The 19,471-nt window shown below is 46.4% G+C and overlaps 1 protein-coding gene across 3 annotated transcripts in view; it reads left to right on the plus strand.

The window, feature by feature from the left end:
• LOC115106111 (signal peptide, CUB and EGF-like domain-containing protein 1) overlaps positions 1-19,471 on the plus strand; it is a 168,709-nt gene that overhangs the window by 107,739 nt on the left and 41,499 nt on the right. For 2 of the 3 annotated variants that reach the window (XM_065008192.1, XM_065008193.1), the window contains exons 6-9: positions 1,655-1,771; positions 4,100-4,153; positions 8,772-8,861; positions 15,791-15,907. In XM_065008192.1, the coding sequence (XP_064864264.1) occupies positions 1,655-1,771; positions 4,100-4,153; positions 8,772-8,861; positions 15,791-15,907 (378 nt within the window). The remainder of the gene's footprint in view (positions 1-1,654; positions 1,772-4,099; positions 4,154-8,771; positions 8,862-15,790; positions 15,908-19,471) is intronic. The other variant, XM_065008194.1, reaches the window with a different exon arrangement.

Below are 19,471 nucleotides of genomic sequence, written 5' to 3' on the forward strand. Positions count from 1 at the left end.
CAACTTAGTGTATGTAAACATCTGATCCACTGGAATTGGGATACAGTGAATTATAAGTGAAATAATCTGTCTGTAAACAATTGTTGGAAAAATGACTTGTGTCATGCACAAAGTAGATGTCCTAACCGACTTGCCAAACCTATAGTTTGTTAACCATACATCTGTGGAGTGGTTGAAAAACGGGTTTTAATGACTCCACCTAAGTGTATGTAAACTTCCGACTTCAACTGTGTGTATATATATATATATATATATCTTTCTCTCTCTCTATAATATACGTATATATATTTCTCTCTCTCTCTCTCTCTCTCTCTCTCTCTCTCTCTCTCTCTCAGGGAGTGTGCTCTGCCTCACCAGTATCTCCTAGAACACATCATCGCCAATTGCTTAGATAGCAGCACCACGCTGCGAGAGGCAGGCTGCACTAGCTAAAAACTGGGTTTTCAGAATTGATTTATACTCCAGTGCTAGCTATCACTGAGGCCAGAAAATGATACATTCAGTAGCCAGATGTAATACAATCTGAACCTTCATGAAAGCATATTAAGGATGTTTAATAAAAAAACGTCCCATCATATTATTTTCATCCTGAGCCACCTGAGCCATGGAATTTAAATTGAACTCACAGTAACCATTCAGGAGGGGAAAATAAGCTTTTTATTAGTTACATTTTATTTGGTAACACATTTAGCTTAAAAACGGCACCCTTTATAACGTGTCCCACCGACTGTAGAGGAAGAGGGTTTGTTATGAGTCGGAACGTTAGTATTTCATTTGCGGTGTGAAGAGGAATGCTCGGCAGCGGAGTGTCGGCTGTAGCGGAGTTGTAGCACACACACTGACACACACACACACACACACACGCACACACACACTGACTCACACACGCACTCTACTCTCAGCAGTGCTGTAGTAGACTTGTGATAAAAGCTCTGGGTTGGGCTGGAGACGCTGATCAATGACTGACTGGGGGACTTGATGAGCTTTAGTTCCTCTCTTCGATTGTCTCTCTCTCTCTCTCTCTCTTGTTCTTCTCTCTTCTCCTCTCCAACCCACTCCCCCTCTCTTCTTCCAGGACAAGCTTGTTAACATCAGAGCAGGGGACATTAACAGGTCTCAATATGTATGATTATACTCCCATAAAAATACTTCCTTGTTTTTATTCTGCCTATAACTCTCTCTCTCTCAATGTTATTCTTTCATTCTCTCTCTCGCTCCCTCTTCTCTCTCTCTGTCTCTCTCTCTCTCTCTCTCTCTCTCTCTCTCTCTCCTCTCCATCTTCCACTTGCTCTCTCTCTCTGTGTCCTGGTCCAACCCAGTGTCTGGTGAACCTATGTCACCTGTCATGAAGAGAGCAGAGAGTATAGGGAACAGAGGGAGGCCGGCTCCGGTCACGGCTCACATTCTGCTGCTTTATTACCCTACATTAGGAATGTACTCTGGGGCCTTCTCACTGTTATTGTTGGGGGACTGTGTCTGAAGATCATAAGAAGCAGCACACAGTGAATTAATGTCTGTCCAAGCACTTAAAAACAGATTTCTCTTTTTGGTGTAAGGTATTTGAGTATATAGTCAGGGTGTGTGTATGTGTGTGTGTGTGTGTGTGGGGGGTGTAGGCCTATACCGCTCCCTTACAATCCTTGTATGTTGCCAGTGACGTGTAACTATGGGAACGGAGGCTGCCAGCACATGTGCGACGATACGGATGTGGGGCCGGTTTGTGGCTGTCACCAGAAGTACGCCCTGCACTCAGACAGCAAGACCTGCATCGGTGAGTGACAACAGACTGTACTTCATCTCTTTGAGTAGTTTCTGCCACAAACACACACACACAAAACATACAGGCACACAAACTCACTTATGTAGCACACACACACACACACACACACACACACACACACACACACACACACACACACACACAGAGAGAGAGAGAGGCACACACATTCTCCTCAATTTGTATTACATAACAGTGTAGACTCTAAATTGACACACACATTATACACTTTTGTTCAAGCAATCATCTTCCTCAATACTCTCAAATCATATACAGAACCAGTCAAAGATTTGGACACACCTACTCATTCCAGGGATTTTCTTTATTTGTACTATTTTATACATTGTATAATAATAGTGAAGACATCAGAACTATGAAATAACACATATGGAGTCATGTAGTAACCAATATTTTATATTTGAGATTCTTCAAATTAGCCACCCTTTACCTTGATGACAGCTTTGCACACGCTTGGCATTCTCTCAACCAGCTTCATGAGGTAGTCACCTGGAATGCATTTCAATTAACAGGTGTGCCTTGTTAAAAGTTCTTTTGTGGAATTTCTTTGCTTCTTACTGCATTTAAGCCAATCAGTTGTGTCGTGACAAGGTAGGGGTGTATACAGAAGAAAACCCTATTTGGTAAAAGACCAAGTCCATATTATGGCAAGAACAGCTCAAATAAGCAAAGAGAAACGACAGTCCATCATTACTTTAAGACCTGCATGTCAGTCAATCCAGAAAATGTCAAGAACTTTGAATGTTTCTTCAAGTGCAGTCGCAAAAACCATCAAGCACTATGATGAAACTGGCTCTCACCACAGGAAAGGAAGTCCCAGAGTTATCTCTGCTGCAGAGAATAAGTTAATTAGAGTTAACTGCACCTCAGATTTCAGCCCAAATAAATGCTTTACTGAGTTTAAGTAACGGACACATCTCAACATGAATTGTTCAAAGGAGATTGCGTGAATCAGGCCTTCATGTCCAAATTGCTGCATTGTAACCACTACTAAAGGACACCAATAATAAGAAGAGACTTTCTGTGGCCAAAAAACACAACCAATGGACATTGGACCGGTGGAAATCTGTCCTTTGGTCTGATGAGTCCAAATGTGAGATGTTTGGTTCCAACTGCCTTGTCTTTGTGAGACACAGAGTAGGTGAACTGATGACCTCTGAATGTGTGGTTCCCACCGTGAAGCATGGAGGAGGAGGTGTTATGGTGTGGGGGTGCTTTGCTTGTGACACTGTCTGTGACTTATTTAGAATTCAAGGCACACTTAACCAGCATGGCTACCACAACATTCTGCAGCAATACGCCATCCCATCTAGTTTGTGCTTAGTGGGACTGTCATTTTTTAAGGGCTATTTGACCAAGAAGGAGAGTGATGGAGTGCTGCATCATATGACCTGGCCTCCGCAATCCCCCGACCTCAACCAAATTGAGATGGTTTGGGAGGAGTTGGACCGCAGAGTGAAGGAAAAGCAGCCACAAAGTGCTCAGCATATGTGGGAACTCCTTCAAGACTGTTGGAAAAGCATTCCTCATGAAGCTGGTTGAGAGAATGCTTAGAGTGTGCAAAGCTGTCACCGAGGCAAAGGGTGGCTCCTTTGAAGAATCTCAAATATATTTTGATATGTTTGACACTTATTTGGCTACTACATGATTCCATATGTGTTATTTCGTCGTTTTGATGTCTTCACTATTATTCTACAAATGAAAAACCCTTGAATGAGTATGTGTCCAAACATTTGACTGGTACTGACACTCACATTAGAGAACATATTAATCTTAAAGCTGTTATTTCTCATCTGTTTTGCAGTAGATGTTATAAATGTGTGAGAGAAACTGGTGAGAAGGGCTTTGTGATGAGTTAACTTCACCCCTGAGCCCTCTCTCCCTACCCCGGCCTCATCTTATTTATACACTCACAACAAAAGACAGAGGGGGAGAGATTGAGCCACTGATACATTCAGAGAGAGAGAGAGACAGAGCAAGAGAGATGGACAGGATGAGCGAGAGAGCGTTAGAGAGTGCGCATTAACATATTTACATTTTCTAGATAATCAACCAACCTTAAATTGCATTCAAATGTTTATTTTTTTTCTTGCAAATATACACAGTCATGTGAGTAACTTGAAACTGTGAGTAATTGAATAGAGATGGAGGGCGACATTTTCGCCGTGCAAAAGAGCACAAATCTGTGTGAAAATACCGTAAGCCTTATTATAATCTGGCAGTGTGATTCAATTATACATTTTTCTTCAACAATCTGTAATCCAGCTGCCAGATTATAATGAGCTTTACAGTATTTTTGCACAGATCTGTGCTTTGTTGCACCCCGAAAATGTCGCCCGGAGTTTCACGATGACGATGGTGATTATTTCCTGTCTGGGGCCTGAAGACTGCTCACCCTGTTTTTGGAGATCGTGGCATGGGGAGAAGAGGGAGTAAAGAATTCTCCCCATCTAAATGTGTACTAAGAAAACAGCTTCCGGTGCATGTTGAAAATAGCTGATTTGCCATGTGACAGAGGAGAGTTGTATGATCAGTGTCTCATTCCTTTATGTGTTACAGCTCTCACTGGCTGTCTGTTTCTCTCTCTCTCTCTCTCTCTCTCTCTCTCTCTCTCTCTCTCTCTCTCTCTCTCTCTCTCTCTCTCTCTCTCTCTCTCTGTCTCTCTCTCTGTCTCTATCTCTCTGTCTCTCTCTCTCTCTGTCTGTCTCTCTCTCTGTCTGTCTCTCTCTTTCTCTTTCAATCACACAATTACACCTGTACCTGTATGCACACTCCCAGATAAACACGCACTTTGACTGCCGACAGAGTAGTCAGTGTAGTAGTAGTGTGTTAACTTGTCAGGGAGTGAAAGGAGGAATAGAGGGGGTTTGGGGGTTTGATCCCTAGGTAGGGCTGTGGTGGAAACTGGAAAATGAATAGTTGAGAAGTCTCAGAAGTTGAAAAACACATTCATCATCTTCATTACCCTGGAAAACTAGCCAAGTCAGTGTAACTCATGCCCATCGCTAGGCCTGAAAGACGCCAGGCCTGCATGCCACTGTTTGCCAAATGGCTAACTTTTACGCCCGGCTGTCAATGTGGCCGTATCCCGTGGCTATGGTGGCTCCGAAGCCGAACAGAGAGGAAATGTTCATGATTTTTTTTCTGGGGGAATTTGCCTGAGATAAATGAGAGGTTCCAGGTAAGTGAAAGAGTTTTTCATAATTTTTTTCTTTACCTTCCTTCCAACGGACTCCAGTCCCACATTTGGCTCGGAAGTTTGGAAGCTTGGGCGTACCAAATCTGATTTTTTCTGCCTTTAAAAAAAATGCTCCAGTGTTTTTTGGGTGCACAGAGACGTTCCTGAACGTTCCGGAGTGTTCCGAAGGGAGCCTGGCGGTGTCTGTCTGTCTGTCCATAACGAGACAGTGATTTACAGACTCCCTTGTTTCTCCATAGCTCCTAAACAAGGTTTATCCCAACGATTTGCAAAATCCATGGCAAGCTAAAGCAGATTGGCAGATACACAAACTATTTTTCTTGTGTTACATTATGCCAGTTAGTCAAAGTCTGTACAGATGCCCCCAGAAGGAGTTAAACTATTTCTGGAGTTGACTAAGATCAGATGCATCTGAACACAATTACCTCAGGTTACCCCAATTGGAGGCCCGCAGGCCGAATTTGTCCCACGGGTGGTTTTATTTGGCCCTAAAAGTTTTCAGAGCAAATTAAAAAATATATTATTATTATTTTTTTTTTTTTAATTGTTGGACATAATACTGTACAATTTTAATTTAGCAAATCTGTTCTCAAGTATTCCCACGCATAATAGACGTGATTGCATACAAATGTAAGCAATGTTTGAAATGATTGTTTTAGTCAAATATTTTATCTGTTTGGGCTTCTTGCGGTCATTTTGCGGTCTACAAATTATTTGTAATTATGTTCCGGCATCACGAACATCCACTCAAGAAAAAAATTGGCTGCGGCAGAATTTAGTTGATGATGCCTGTTCTAACTGGAATTAAAACACACACACACACACACACACAAACACAGGTCTTCTGTCATGTCACAAATAAACCCTTCTTCTGTGTGTTGTCATTCCTGCTGTGCTAGAACACTGGAGAAGCCCTCTCTCTCTCCCCACAAACAGATCTCTACTATACAGTATCATCAGTGCTGTGTTCTCACAGAACTGCCTTCATTTTGTGCCCATAACCTTTTCCTTTCCAGCCATGCTTGGAACAACGAAATCCACGAAAGAAGTGGAAGACCTCTGAAAGAATGAAAAACTCTGTTCTCCTTCTCCCTCTGTCCCGTGTCTTTTTTTCTCTGGCGAGAGGAAAGGCTCCTGGTCTGAGTGTCCCAACTGCTCTGTCACTGGGCCCACCTTTGACCCACCTTTGTGTAGTGCTGTCTCTGGTGATCCTCCTCTTCCTCCTCCTCTTCCTCCCTCCCTACCTCCTCCTGCTTTCTGGTGATAGTTACTGATTGCCTGTCTTGTCTGAGCATCCATGTTCAAATTCAATTAAAAAAGGATTAAATCCTTACCTTAAAGGAATTAAGATTATTAAAGGGAATTGAATTAAAGACTGGGGGGAACAAATAAAACAATGATACAGGATTAGAGTTAACATCTCAGTTGCAGCCTGATCTAACATTACATAGAGCTACCCACCAAAACCAAAAACAAACATCACTCCAAACAACCCCCCCTCCTCCAACCTGAAATATGCCCCCCTCCCCCTAACAGTACAACGGCCTCAACCAGCAAACAAAATCCTGTTACTGTGGCAACCCCCAAAACCCACGTCACCCCCCACCCATCAGCACCTCCTCCCCCATCCACCTGTAGAGACGGACCAGTAACCCTGCCTGTTTCTCAATAACACCTCCGTCATGCCGTCATCCCAGCCAGCCGCATGCATTCTCAATCTGACACGCTGTCCGTGTCTGTCAGGCCGTCCGTCTGTGCGTCCGTCTGTCCTCACCATACCTCTGTCACTAATCTACGCAACCCTTCTGCCTGTCTGTGTTTCTGTCTGTCCGGCTGCATGGGAGATCCTACTGTTCTGCATTTTCCCTTTGATTTCCTTTTTGTTTTTATTCAGATTTGTATTTTCTTTCATTTTTTCCCTCCTTGAATTGCGGTAACATTAATAGCAACCAACACTTGTCCCCCTGTTTTCTTACAGTGCATCGTTACTGGTTACCGTTACTGTTCTCCTCTTAGCTGTAGTGTACTGCTGTGGATTCATTTCTCCCTCTCTTCAGTGATTATTTCCTGTGTAAGTTCTGCTCTCTCTCTAAACATCCCCCCTCAGAAGGCCTCCTCTAAATGGACCTTAGAACTGCTGATTCCTTAGCCCCTTAGGAGAGTCCTGGAGTCCTCTCTTCTCCTCCTCCTCACCCTTTCTTACACAACCACCCACTCACACACACACACACTTTCACACGCTCATACACACGTGCACGCACCCTCACACTCAAGCATGCACACACTCACAAGCACTCACACCCATACACCAGCACATAATTGCCCAGTCACCCATATACACACACACACAGGCATAAACACACACGCACATACATGCACACATTCATATACACACATGCACACACACACACCTAACCGTTAGTTGAGAGCCAGAAAGCCTCCATTCATTTGTGAACACTGCTTCAGAGAGTCCTTCACTTTGTCTACCAATCCTTCCCAAACTAACCGCCTGAGAAAGACCAGTAACGGGCCAAGCCAGGGGTGACCAGGGGGGGGCTTTAGTTACCCCTTCCTCCCCCCTCACTCAAAATCCCCCTCCGTAGGACTTTGTACATCAAAGACAGTCCTAGTTCTATTGTACTGAGTGGCAGTGCCCTGGCCCGCCCCCCCCCCCCCCCACCCCCAATTCAGTACTTCAGAGAGAGATGCTCATTCAGAGCCTAATGACTCTGACATCCCAGTGAAAGACACCCTCTCTTCCCAAGGCCCAGTAGCGCTCATCACCACCCCAGCCCATCCATTCTAACGCAGTGGCTGCTAATGCATATCTGTGTTTCCTCAGCTGCATATCTGCATGTTCATCTTAACCGTAACCCCCGGGCTTTCCCTTCTCTCCACCCCCCCAGCTTGGGAACATGGTTTCCAGCGTTGACTGTTAAAGCCAGTTGTGATGTGTTCCATAGACAAACAGGCAACCAGCGCTGCCCCCAGACGACCTCCTTCTCCTCTGTGCATGCCCTCTCCATCGCTCCCCCTTCCACTAGTCCCCAACCCCATTTATTTATGAGTGTTCCTCCTCCCGTTTACTTCTCCCATTGTGGCCCACGATGGGACGGGATTTCCTCTCTCTTCTTCTTCCCTTTTTCAATCTCTCATCCCTTTCTTTCTTTCTTTCTTTCTTTCTTTCTTTCATTTTGTCATTCTGAAGTCCTTGTAGTTGCTCCCTCTCTCTGTAGTGTCTGTCTGATCTGGTGGCTAGCATAGCCTCCTACCCGTTCTGTTTTCATCCTCACTCCCCTGCTTCTTACCCAACACTCATGCAGCTTGTCTTGGACATGTTTGCTCATCCTTCCCTCTACTCCTCCTTCCTTTCCTCCTCCCTCTCTTCCTCCTTTTCGGATGTGAGGGAACCATTGCTGAGTGTGTGTGGCCGTTTGATATGGAAGACAGAAACAGCAACGGCTACAACAACCAACTCCCCCACAACCCCCCTAAATTATATTTTTATTTGAACTGCTATTTTTGTCCCCTACCCCCACCCTTACCCTCATTTCAACTTATTTCGTTTGTTTTTTTGCTATCTGAGACTTTTGGATTTGTTTTTGGGATTAACACTCTAACATGGATTTTGGCGCCTTTTCATGGCTTCTTGCTTCTTGGCTTTGGTTTTTGCTCAAACGCCAAGAGGGGCTGACTTGACGTCTCGGGCGGCAGCGGGCGGTGGACATTGGGCTTCTCATTAACCTTACTGCTCACTGTTTGTCACTTGTGTTTTAGAGAGAGATGAGGCTGCAATTGAGAGCTCTGAGTTCAATGCCACGTCAATAGCTGATGTGGACAAGCGGGTGAAACGGCGGCTACTTATGGGTAACTCTTTTCTTCCTCTTTCTATGTGTTGCCATGGCGCTTGTGCTTGTATCTCCCTTCTCTCTCTCTCTCTCTCTCACTCTCTCTCTCTCTCTCTCTGTTAAATACATTTGTATTTTTATGAGTCCTTGGTACCCTCTATGTCCACCCTCAAGGTCCCAGCCTGTTGGTAAACTTCTCCAACCCTGCTCCCACCTCTCCCCATCGCCCGTCTCGGCAGAAGATACATGTTCTCTAGAGTTCCCGCAGTAACTAACAGTTACCCCTATAGGCAGCTACACATCCCTCCAAAGATTAGACTGGTGGTCAGGCACCCCTCCTCAGGTACTGCAGAGTCTTTACACATAACGGAAAGTTAATGGTCAACGAATAAGGTCTTGAAGAACACTGGACCATTTTGACACGGTTTCATGTTCACTAATTTAGGCGAAAATCTTCCTGTAATATCTGAAACACCCTCAGTCCTTCCTTCCCCCTCCCCATGCTGATACTCATGGCTTGGAGGGAACAGTATACGAGGAGCCGGTCCATCCCATTATATCTTTGGCGTTGCCGTGGAGAACATGAGAGCTAGTATCTTTGAAGGGTCTCTATCAGCAGAGTCTCTTTGGATGACATAGCGCTTTATTCAATCAAATCCACCATCTGGAAGTCTCCGGGTGAAGACAAATCATCGAACTTATGTTGTGAGAATGTCTTTTGGATTCATTTATTCAACAAACTCTACTGCAGTGCTTGCCTTGCCTTCTTCCAGATAGCGGTTTTGATTGAATAGACACCGAAGTCTTTAATATTGGTGACCTTTAACTTCCCATCCATCCTATGGCATCATTTCCCTCTCAGTCCCCTTGGCCAGTTACGTGTCCTAGCCTGACCCTTGCAGTACCAACATATCTGAAACCCTACTCCTCAAGGGATGTCTTTCAGAGGGCCCTTCACAGTTAATTATCACCATATGCCCCTCGCCATCTTCCCGTTTCAGACTGCCACCCTACTCCTCAAGGGATGTCTTTCAGAGGGCCCTTCACAGTTCATTATCACCATATGCCCCTCGCCATCTTCCCGTTTCGGACTGCCACCCTACTCCTCAAGGGATGCCTTTCAGAGGGCCCTTCACAGTTCATTATCACCATATGCCCCTCGCCATCTTCCCGTTTCAGACTGCCACCCTACTCCTCAAGGGATGTCTTTCAGAGGGCCCTTCACAGTTCATTATCACCATATGCCCCTCGCCATCTTCCCGTTTCAGACTGCCACCCTACTCCTCAAGGGATGTCTTTCAGAGGGCCCTTCACAGTTCATTATCACCATATGCCCCTCGCCATCTTCCCGTTTCAGACTGCCACCCTACTCCTCAAGTATGCACTCGTTTGGCCTACAATACTTGCATTCCAAGTGAGCATTATCACTCGAACAGCCACATCGTGGCATAAAGAGCTTTCATACAAGCCCTGGACACCGTCGATGAGAGACAGGCTCCAGATACTGTATCTACACTGTAGGTTCATCAACAGATGACCCAGTCAATTAGTATAAAACAAATTAAATGAATGCACAAATGAATAAAGCGTGAATAGTTAACCCTTTCCCGACTCAGTGGAGGAAGATGCATCCCTTCAACAGTCGTGACTGACTGTTGAACGAAAATCACCCCACAGGGTTGGTGAGAAGGGACAAACGACATGGTTCTCAGACAACGTATGCCAATCAACTCCTAGATAACACCATTCTGTACATAGTCTGTCCCTGTGACCCTTTCTTTTCCCTCTTTCAGACCTCGAACCCCCTGTGAAGTTCCACCTGACTGTTAAAGTGTGGTTTCAATATTTCTCCCTTGAATGGAAATATCTCAACTAATCTGGACTAACCACTAAACCAGACTAAATGCGTGAACCCCCACTAATATCTAACTAAAACTGCACTTCCTTAAACCTGGGAGCCTCGAGGCAGCGTTTCCATCTTGGTTTCTTATGGTTCTGTTTCCTTTATTTTACATTATTTTGTTTTCAAAGGCAGAAATGGATCCTGTACAATGTACGTTGTTTACCAGCATGGAGACTTAAATCAGTCAGACATTCAGACATCCTGAGCTTGTATATACTGTTACTGTTATGGAATGGTGCCTGCAGGTTTCTCCCATACAGAGGCAGATCTTACTTCAACAGGTGACGACATTGGCCTGTAAATTGGGGGGGCAGGGGGGACAAAACTCCACCTATTTCCTCTAAAAGTGAACTTTTCCATCCTTCTCATCTTTCATGAGTTGAGGAATCTTTCCCCTGCCTGACTCAGTCCTGTTGTTTTCATACCTGATGATGTCACTGTTGATGCTCCTCCCCTTCATTCCAACACTGTCTATAACCCCCAGCTCTCATTTATATGACCTGTGTTATTGAGATGTTTTTAATCCCAACTTTTTTATTTGCAGTTTCCTTTTATACTTTACAGGTCTGATTAGTCTGATTGCCATGGAGACTATGGAAGTCTTTAGAGCAGCCCTGAACGTCTGTTAGATTTGACACTGTGCTCCATTCGTCTGCCTGCTTTGACACACAGCGTTCCTGACTCTCTCTGTGCGTCTGCTGCTGCTATTTTCTCTGCAGACACAGCCGTAGGCTTTGTCCCATATCACTGGAGCCCAGATTGATCAAGACAGACTCAACTGGAATCTTGGCTATAATGAAATAATAGATGGAGAAAAGCCTGATTGAGAGAGTGAGAGGAAAGAGTGAAGAATGTGAAAGTTCTAGCACAGAAAAAGCCAGGTCTTGTCAAAGTTCTACTCATTTAGGATTAAACCAGCGTGTGCTGGACACTTGATGAGGCTGGGTGTGAGTGCGGGAGAGAGAGAGTGTAGTGCTATAGCTACACAGACCTCGGCTGCTGAGGAGTCCAAATAAACCACTCACCTAGGACAGATGGGCTGAGCTGGGTGTGTGTGTGTGTGTATGGATAGCGTGATTTCAGGACGGGGGCAGCGCTGACAGCTGGATTAGGTGCCCATGACAACAGTGAAGAGGGATCCTGTTAGCTAGGCCCTGCTGAAAGACGATCGTGCCCCTACAGCTCAGTCAGTATGTGTGTGGAGGGTTGATGAGACTTGGCATGATGCTTAATAAAGCACAACCACTCCTCTTTTCTCATGACTCCCTCTTAATCAATAGAACATGTGTCTTACTGAGAGAGAGGGAGAGAGAGAGAGAGAGAGAAGGGCCTGCATGGAGATTTGCCTGGTCAGCATGTTTGTGTGTGTGAGGAGTATGAGGTACGTTTGTGTGTGTGTGCACCCACTCTCTATCTCTTCACTCCTGACGTCAGCAGAGCAGATCAGTCAAGTCTGCCCAGAGCATGTGTGAGCATGGCAGGGGTGGATGAGAGGAGAGAGAGACAGACAGAGAAACAGTGAGATGGAGGGGTGTGATGATGGGGGTATTTGGTGGGCAAGTCAGGGGTGTCTCTGTTGGTTTGTACTGGCTCTCAGCCAACACACCACTGGCCCTGCTGCCGCTGCTCACACAAACAAGACAGACGAGTAATCTTCATCTGTCACCACGGAGATGAGAGCTGGTTCCCTTGAACGGGTCCCTCCAACCGTCAATCTCCCCCAGAATGTCTCCCACGGAAACTCCCCCAATCCCCCACTCCCCTTTACAAAAAATAGGTGTTACCCTGTCCACCTTCCTCTCAGCTTCAGCATGTTGAAATTGAGACACAGGGAAGTGGAAAGGATGGCTGTGAATAGAAGAGTGTTAGCTTTTGTAGCGTAGTTGCAATACAGTGTGCATGAGACAGAAACATTCAGGGGTGGGAGAGGGAAGGGGGTTCAGAGGGGCTGTTCGGGGGTAGGCTTTGCATGTCCAGTACATCAATCAGAGTGTGTTTGGGCGGGCGGCGGGTCTGTGTTCCTGTGTGCAGCCTCTTGCCCTGGGGGTGGGCAGGCCTGGCTCATCAGAGCAGGAGAGGGGCTCTGAGCAGGACTCACGCTAAGCTAATTATAGGGCCCATTGCCTTCAGTAGTATAAATCAGTCTGACCCATTATCAGCCCCATGCACACACACACACACACACACACACACACACACACACACACACACACACACCTGAGTGGGACGTTTGCAGGGGTCCACTGCCATACCCTACAGCACCCATCAGACAAGCTACACTAAATATACAAAAGTATGTGGACACCCCTTCAACTTAGTGGATTCAGCTATTTCAACCACACCCATTGCTGACAGATGTATATAATCAAGCACACAGCCATGCAATCTCCATAGACAAACATTGGCAATGGAATGGCCTTACTGTGGCACCGTTTTAGAATGACACCTTTCCAACAAGTCAGTTCGTCACATTTCTGCCCTGCTAGAGCTGCCCCGGTCAACTGTAAGTGCTGTTATTGTGAAGTGGAAACGTCTAGGAGCAACAATGTCTCAGCCGTGAAGTGGTAGGCCACACAAGCTCACAGAACAGGACCGTTGAGTAGCGTGTACAATTCGTCTGTTCTCGGTTGCAACACTCACTACCGAGTTCCAGACTGCTTCTGGAAGTGACGTCAGCACAATAACTGTTCATCAGGAGCTTCATGAAATGGGTTTCCATGGCCGAGCATCTGCACACAAGCCTAAGATCACCATACGCAACGCCAAGCGTCGGCTGGAGTGGTGTAAAGTTTGCTGCCATTGGACCGTGGAGCATTGGAAACGCGTTCTCTGGATTGATGAATCACACTTCACCATCTGGCAGTCCGACAGACAAATCTGTGTTTGGCGGATGCCAGAAGAACGCTACCTGCCACAATGTGCAAACTGTAAGGTTTGGTGGAGGAGGAATAATGGACTGGGGCTGTTTTTCATGGTTCGGGCTAGGCCCCTTAGTTCCAGTGAAGGGAAATCTTAACGCAACAGTATACAATGACATTCTAGACGATTCTGTGCTTCCAACTTTGTGGCAACAGTTTGGGGAAGGCCCTTTCCTGTTTCAGCATGACAATGCCCCCATGCACAAAATGAAGTCCATACAGAAATCAAACATCTTTGAGATTAATTAGAACGCCGACTGCGAGCCAGGCCTAATCGCCCAACATCAGTGCCCAACCTCACTAATGCTGTTGTGGCTGAGTGGAAGCAAGTTCCCACAGCAATGTTCCAACATCTAGTGGAAATCCTTCCCAGAAGAGTGGAGGCTGTTATAGCAGCAAAGGGGGACCGACTCCATATTAATGACCATGATTTTGGAATGAGATGTTCGACGACCAGGTGGTCATGTAGTTTACCAGGAAGATAGAGTATCTCTCCTTCCCCTATTCCCTCTGTGTTTTCCTTTTCTGGGAATTCGGTTCAGTATCCCAAAACGTTATCTGCAGTTCTATGAAACACACCAGCAGCCTCATTGAAGTAGAGCCATTTTGCCACTGACAGCTTCCCTGTGGTGGTAGAATCTGGCCACCATGCTGGCTCTCACAGCACCCACCTGCCGTTTGGTTTTGCTGCAAACAGACGGCCATGTTGGATCAGCCCGATGATGAGATGCCGTCAGTCCGTGACACTACACTCATTGACAGTATTATGCTAATGCTGTGACCTCTAGAGCCGGGCATGTTAGCTAGCCAGTCTGAAAGGGTTTATCCTCTTCCCTCCTCCTTTAAAGCAGGCACAGAACCTCTTTGCATTTATTGAGCTGGGAATAGATGCCAGAGAGACAAGTCCATGTCCAAATAGCCAGAGTCATTTCAGCGTCTTCTGTCACCTTTAAAGGGATAGTTTGGGATTTTGGCTGAACTCATGGATACCATTTTTTTTGCCTCTGTGTCCAGTATGAAGGAAGTTAGAGGTAGTTTTGCGAGCCAATGCTAACTAGCATTATCACTAGCTGTACAAAGACTTCCAGTCTTTGTGCTGAGCTAGTTAGCTTTGCTCGCGAAACTACCTCTGAACTTCCTTCAGACAGGACGCAGAGACATAAAAATGGTATCCACGAGTTTGGGGAAGTAGATGAACTATCCCTTTAGCTAAGCACAGTCAACTGAGTTTCTTTCCCAGGACATATCAGAAGCCTGCCAGACCCAAATAGTTTTAATCTGAAACTGTTCTTTATTAAATATAGTAGCCTATTATTGAGCCCCGTTCTAATAGCAGTGTAACGTTTCACCGTCCTCAGCAGTTTCTGACACCCATTGGGGATTAGTGAGCTCAGCTTTCCTATAGCAACATTGGGCTGCGCAGGTAAAGTGGAGATGCCATTAGGTGCTGTTTGTTTTGGGATTAGCTCAGGCAATATTCACAAGTCAGAGCAAACCTTATCTTGGCCACATACAAGAACATTTTTCCTGGAGTCAAAATATACACATTCGGTCCTAGGTACTACTACTCGATCCCACCACTGACTATATTATAGACTCTCGTGTTTTCTCTACTTCACCTTCAGTATCGTTTTTGACTAAATGTTTTCTTGGCGTTTTTTGGAAACAGGGCTTTTCTGTCTTAACTCGGCTACTGAGTTCCTCTCCTTTATCAACTCATGTTGCCCATTAATCTCTTGTTTGTGTTTTGTAGAAATCTGTGAGTCCTGAGTATGAGTTTATAGTCGGTCTGTGACATGTTTATGTACCGTCTCATAACCTGTCACTGGTCTGATGGACAACCACAATGTCTTGACACGTGCTTAGTATCGTGGAAATGAAGTCTGAATGGGTATGATGAAAAAGCAATATGCCCTGAGTACACGACGTCACCCTGTTGTGTATTTCTCCATTGTATGTAGCCTCTTCTCAACCCACCCGTCATATCTTCACTGTCTACTGTTTCTCTCTTTAGACTCCGTTCTGCTCTTTAGATATGCGTGCCAGTCAGTAGGTTAACACCCCTCCCCTGCCCCCCGCCCCGCCCCGCCTCTCTTTTCTCCCACTGTATATTTTTGTTTTACCCAGAAACCTGTGCGGTGAACAATGGCGGCTGTGACCGGACGTGCAAGGATACGGCTACAGGGGTCCGCTGCAGCTGCCCCGTGGGATTCACCCTGCAGCCAGACGGCAAGACCTGCAAAGGTCAGTGTATAGGTGTGTCCGTGTGGCCCTACTGTCCCCTACGGCTCTCCTCTATCTTCTTCACTTTACCCTCTCTCTCTCTCTCTCTCTCTCTGTCTCTCTGTCTCTCTCTCTCCATGTGACAAGAGGCTTTTACTCATGCCTTGATAGCACCCAACCCTTTAGTGTGCTCATCTTAAGAACACACTGCTAGTGCTGTTAACAATGGAGGCACATTCCGTATCAGCACTCAACCGTATTTGGCAAATGTAACGCAATATGGGCAAGTTATGTGGTATTGAACGGTACTGAGTTGAGAGGATCCTTTGTGGAGGTGGTCCAGGGGTCTGGTATCTGTGGCTGGTATGAGTGGTATCTGAGTGATCTTGGGCCAAGACCAACCAACCCTGCGGCACAAAGTTCACTTCCCCTCCTCGCATGGAGGAGAGAGAGACTCCGGTCTCCAGCGCGGTCACTGGCAGTGCTGCTGTTGTTGTTGATGTTGCCGCCAAACGTTTCCACTTCCCAAATTCTGCCTGTGACGTCAAAGACGGCGACCCAGGCCCTACCGGGCTGCCACACAGACACAGTTAAAGGGACCTTTTTCTAGCAGATAGTTGATTTAGGCTTGTCCCTAAACAAACAGGGCCGTTGATGGTTCTGACCCCAGGGTCACCCAAAGGGAAAATACAGTGGTTCATGTGGAGCGGTGTTGTTGGTTTCAGGGATCATTGATATGTCTGAGGAACAGCGACACTGTGGTCTGGCTTGCATGAGAAACACTTGGGTGCATCTCAAGCGGATAGTGGCTACTTTCTCTCCTCATCTCCTAATCTCCTTTCCTTCATCTGCACTAATCAGAAAGAAGAGACTGGGGAAGAGAAAACAAAAGGCCTGAGAGTTTTCCTCGGGCTGTTGAGTTGAGTTGGTTCACATCAGAACAGTTGAAGAAGAACTACACTGAGGATGTGGGGAGGGCTGTTACATCACTGCTCAACCTATTCTGCCAACATGTGACAAGACATGTTTGAGGAGGGGAACTGATGTAGGAGTCGCCATAGCAATGACTTGCAGGTTACATGGCGGCGACTCTCTATGTCCAATGTCATGTGTGTGTGTACCCGTGTGTGTGTGTGTGTGTGTGTGTGTGTGTGTGTGTGTGTGTACCTGTGTGTGTGTGTACCTGTGTGTGTGTGTACCTGTGTGCGTGTGTATTTCGTGTCAAGAAGTTTGAGAATGTGGCATGTAAGTGTGAAATACTGGAGCCGGGGCTGTCTGGCTGGCAGGCAGACGACGCGACTTCAAACTTTCAGCTGTTTGAACAGTGAGGCCCACGCTGCACTGTCTCTCTCTTTTCCTCTCACACACATATAGTACACACACACACAGACTCACACAGACTCACACAGCGCCACCCAGCTGTATAGTGGGGAGACACAACATAGGGTGCTAACAGAGAACATTACCACCTACCACCATCCATCATATCTCCAGCATAGAGAATGGGCACCATCCATCTCCACCATCCATCATATCTCCAGCATAGAGAATAGGCACCATCCATCCATCCATCATATCTCCAGCATAGAGAATAGGCACCATCCATCCATCTCCAGCATAGAGAATAGGCACCATCCATCTCCACCATCCATCATATCTCCAGCATAGAGAATAGGCACCATCCATCTCCACCATCCATTCATCTCCAGCATAGAGAATAGGCACTGTTACGAATCCCTTTTGGCCCGACAGTCTAGGGGGGATGGTAATGAGACCCGTAACATAACTCATACAAATTCTAATAGTGACAAAGTAAAAGTGAACTGAAATCTACCGTCAAACTCAGGGTTTATTGAAAAACACACGGTAATGGGGGGGAGCAGGAAAAGGGGCTGAGCTGGACCCAAGGACAGAAATAATAAGTATTCAAAAACACCCCTAAGCTAGACTAGCCTATTTCAACAACAGCTAACTAACTAACCAAAAATACAGTGGGTGGTCCGCCCAGTTCTAACTAGTGTATTTAACAAAGTTTACCTACGGGTAGTGTATGCCCATGGGCGACTTGTCTTGGTTCTCCCTTTTCCCACCAGCAAACAAACAAACACCATAACCAAAAACAATACTCACAAGTAAGGACAAAGTGATATGGAGGTGCTCAAACAAAAGATAGCTCAATACATAAAGAGAGTGCAAACAGAGAGATCTACAGACATGGCATTTACAGAGAGATTGAGCTCCACAGCAAACAACTGACAGGGTTTTTAAACCAAGGGAAAGGAACGGTGATTGGGTAGGAAACAGGAGGAGGTGTGTCTTCTGATTGATGATTGGTGACTGATTGGGGAGTGATGATTTTCACCTGTGAGGGGAGAAGGAGAGAAAAGAAACACACACACAGGATACTTGTATCCGTAACAGGCACCATCCATCTCCACCATCCATCATATCTCCAGCATAGAGAATAGGCACCATCCATCTCCACCATCCATCATATCTCCAGCATAGAGAATAGGCATATCGTTCATTCTCAGTTGTCATGTCAGCTGTGAGTGAGGCAGAGCATGGGGACAGTTTTGTTTGGACATGTTATATCAGTGGCACCATAATAGCCAATGAAACCAGTTGATAATGATATATCGTAGAATCCTCTATGGCAACACCATTGTCTGCTAACGAGGTTAGCTGTGACTGGAAGGGTCCAGCCCTGCATTGGATGCAGTGTGAGAAAACATCTAGTCTCTCTGTCGCTCCAATGTCAAGTTCAAACCCCAGCAGCTTGTGTGAACAACTTCCACTCCCATCTGTCTCCCGTCTGTCTCCCGTCTGTGTCCCGTCTGTGTCCCGTCTGTCTCCCGTCTGTGTCCCGTCTGTCTCCCGTCTGTCTCCCGTCTGTCTCCCGTCTGTCTCCCGTCTGTCTCCCGTCTGTTTCCCGTCTGTCTCCCGTCTGTCTCCCGTCTGTCTCCCGTCTGTGTCCCGTCTGTGTCCCGTCTGTCTCCCGTCTGTGTCCCGTCTGTCTCCCGTCTGTCTCCCGTCTGTGTCCCGTCTGTCTCCCGTCTGTCTCCCGTCTGTCTCCCGTCTGTCTCCCGTCTGTGTCCCGTCTGTCTCCCGTCTGTGTCCCGTCTGTGTCCCGTCTGTGTCCCGTCTGCCATTGATTTGTGTGCTTAACAGGACAACCAAGCCTTTATGGTGCAGGAAAATGAAAAGTTAGCCTCCGCTGTGTTTTCCGGGGGCGAGTTGAGTGGAGAAGATGGATAGGGCTGCAGTCCAGCTGTGTACCGCCCAGATAATGTGGCTGAGTTAGGCCCCGGGGCTCCATAAATCCACCAGTGATTGACCTGATCTGAGCTGGAGCTGAGAGACAGCACCACATCCATCACCCATCACCATCCATCAGCTGGGCATGAAGGGGTGGAGGGAAGGACCAGGAAAACATGGAGAGAGCCATCTGCCACTGACTGCAAACACACACACACACACACACACACACTTACATGATAGACATGCACATGCAGGCACGGTGCATATACACACATGTGCATGCACGCACAAGTTAACCATACACTAGTCAACAATCAATACACA

Source organism: Oncorhynchus nerka, linkage group LG23 (assembly GCF_034236695.1).
Source record: "Oncorhynchus nerka isolate Pitt River linkage group LG23, Oner_Uvic_2.0, whole genome shotgun sequence".
Classification (NCBI taxonomy): Eukaryota; Metazoa; Chordata; class Actinopteri; order Salmoniformes; family Salmonidae; genus Oncorhynchus; species Oncorhynchus nerka.